At 43.7% G+C, this 2,949-nt stretch overlaps 1 protein-coding gene across 1 annotated transcript; it reads right to left on the bottom strand.

The window, feature by feature from the left end:
* Positions 1–1,260: 1,260 nt before the first annotated feature.
* On the bottom strand, positions 1,261–2,636 carry foxg1b (forkhead box G1b). The gene has a single exon (XM_077024153.1). It carries the CDS (start codon positions 2,477–2,479, stop codon positions 1,421–1,423), a length of 1,059 nt encoding a protein of 352 aa, XP_076880268.1. The 5' UTR covers positions 2,480–2,636; the 3' UTR covers positions 1,261–1,420.
* Positions 2,637–2,949: the final 313 nt, after the last annotated feature.

The following is a 2,949-nucleotide window of genomic DNA, read 5'->3' as shown; positions in this document are numbered from 1 at the left end:
ATATAAACGTCTTTGATTAAGCTAAACTTGTGTTGATGATGTGGATATTTTCCTGAGCAAATTCAATTCCTTTCCATTCATTAAACATATTATTGACTGATCCACACTGAGTCCTTAATGAACAGCTTTCGTCAAATACGTATAGACAATTCTAGGTAAAAACAAAGCAACAGGGTTTGTACGTGCAGCGTCCATAAACACACTCTTCCGTTAATACGAAAATAATACGTTTATTTCTTTGTTCTGAGTCAGAATCAGTTTGTATGTACAGAAATAAACAAAGAAAAACAACAAAGTACAACAAATGCATATTGGATGGCTAATTAAAGGTGCAAAATTTAAGTTACATTTCTACAAACAGAGCTTGTCGAAAGCCTGCGAGGAAACACACGAGATATTCAAACGGAAAGTTAAATATGCAGTAGCGGGTGAGGTGACCAAATTATAACGGTCACAGTAATTGTCATATTAGGGAACAGAAAGAAAAGCGAAGATAAACATTTAGTTATCCATTTTCGACGGTAAACCATTTAGTATATTATTAGGAAATATTTACTCGTCATTTTGGGGGTTTCCTGTGGAATAGCTGCATACCATCTACATGTCAGCGTGATAATATCAGACCGTTATTATTTATTCGTTTCTTTGTTTGTTCTTAATGCTAATGCTTTGTTTTTTAATTTAATTAATCCATGAGACAAATATCAACACCCATAGCTATTTAGACAACCGACAAGCCAAACGTGTTCGCCTGGCCAAAGAGAGGTAAATCAGTTAACAATCGCTGCATATCGGTTTGATGTCTTTCCACTGTATTATTGTCAGGACGAGTAAAGAGATGAGTTCGCTTAAATCTTCTCTGATGTCAACCCTTGAATCATGGACGTAATTTTGATTTCAAAAGTGGGGGGGACATGGATTCGTTGCTATTTAAATATTTGGTTTTACCCGTAAAAACTGGGGGGGACCAAAGCCGGCTTTTGAAAAAGTGGGGGGGACATGTCCCCCCCGTCCCCCCCCAAAATTACGTCCGTGCCTTGAATAAACGTGTTAAGGCTCATTCACAGTTTGGGACATTAAATCTACGTTAAATGTCACAAAGGTGAGGAATAATTAAAGGATTCTATTTCATGAGACCACGACATAAGCATGTTATTCATATTTTTAATAAATATAAAACACGGATTACGTAATTCACAAAGAAATAGCCGGACTTTAAATAAATACTTATAAAAAACACATATACGACTATGTATCCCCTTTGGTATGACATTATATATTGTTACAAAATTACTTTAAATAACAAACCAGCAACAAATTGTCACTTAGTTCACTTAGACCACAAAATAATGGCTTGGATGTTGTGTGTTGCGTTTGAGGAGGGCAGTTGTGTGGCCGTTCAGCTGTTACCGTCCGACACTCAACTTATGAAAGAATTTGGCGCGAGCCTTTTAGGGTGCGACAAAACTCCTGCAAATCCACTCGAAAGTGTTGAGGGAAAAGAGGGTCCGGGAGTTCTTAGAGAATCCGACAGTAACGTGGGCGAAGAGCTTGATAATCCATACCCAGGTCCGCTTTGAAGCACCTGAGATTGTTGTGTTCCAGGTACAAAATACCCACTGTGCCCTGACAGTATACCAGCGGCCGGTGAGCTCACGCTGTAACCGTTAGACAAACTGACGCTGCCCGTGGAGGCACCAAGCATCGGACGAGGAACGTCCCCGTTGATAGGCTCCATGCTTGGAAGAAGTGATCCATACGCGTGCCCATGGTTCAGAAAACCATGCGAGGATCCACTATAATGTGGGTGGTGTAGAGGTATAAAAGGAGACAACTGCCAGCAAAGGGGATTGCTTGCGCGTTCGCCCAGTCCGAGTCCGAGGGGCGCAAAGCGGAGACCCCTTTTCATAACCAACTTGCCCCTCGAAGTCGCCGAGCGCCGTCGAAGCTTGCCCGTGGTCCCACCGATAAACACATCATCGCTGGACGGGTCCAGCATCCAGTAATTTCCCTTTCCTGGATCGTCGTAGTGTCGCGGTACTTTTACAAAACACTTATTGAGGCTCAGGTTATGCCTAATTGAGTTCTGCCATCCTTGCTTATGGTCTCGGTAGTAAGGGAAATTCTTCATAATGAATTCATAAATGCCATTCAAAGTAAGTCGCTTTTCCGGACTCTGTCGAATCGCCATCATGATGAGCGCGTTGTAACTGAACGGCGGTTTGTCGTACTTCGCATTTGCCCCGTGTTTAGGCCGCTCCTCTTCTGGTGAAGACTCGTCCTCGTCTTTCGGTTCTTCGAAAGGTGTAGAGTCCATTTCCGATGGTTCCGTTGATTTTTCTGAGTCTGACCCCAAGACTGGGGCGCTTTTCTCCGTGATCCCGGTGCCCTGGCTGTCAATTTTGGACGGGAGCAGGAGACTCTTGATACTAAACGAAGTGGACTTGTGCACCATTGCCGGGTCTCTCTGATCTCCCATGCCGGGTAGTAACAAAAGAGCTTCGCTTTCCTACTTGAAAAAGAAAAGGTCAGACGTGCTTAGATCGAGGCATCGCATGCATGACAGGACTTCTAGGACGAAGGACGCGGCGCCGTGTTGGGACCCGAGTAATTAGTAATTTAGCAGACTTCGTTTGACCGGCGTTCTCCTAGTTGTGGAGGGAGGAGCTTTGAACTCGCTGAAAATTGTGCGATGCCAATCTGCGCTCGTGCGGCGAGCTCGCGCTTTATCGCCCAGCACTGCGTAACTGCGCGAGACATCCTCAGATCTCTGAAGAGTGACACTGCAGCCTGCAAGAGCGTCTCCTGTGCGCCTGCTGTAGACTCAACAGGAGGGAAATTCAGTCCTTACCTGTCAACCACAATAATAAGGGATCCTGAAATGTAAATACAAATATAAACTGGAATGAAGTGTTAATAGAATTTCCTGGTTGTGTTTTATTGAAGTCT

This window comes from Brachyhypopomus gauderio, chromosome 12 (genome assembly GCF_052324685.1).
Source record: "Brachyhypopomus gauderio isolate BG-103 chromosome 12, BGAUD_0.2, whole genome shotgun sequence".
NCBI lineage: Eukaryota > Metazoa > Chordata > Actinopteri > Gymnotiformes > Hypopomidae > Brachyhypopomus > Brachyhypopomus gauderio.
Note: the sequence above shows the minus strand (reverse complement) of the source record. Positions and strands in the feature narration are given on the sequence as shown.

What these genes read in the sequence shown, in the direction of transcription:
- foxg1b (XM_077024153.1), bottom strand. Translation starts at nt 2,479, where the DNA reads ATGGGAGATCAGAGAGACCCGGCAATGGTGCACAAGTCCACTTCGTTT.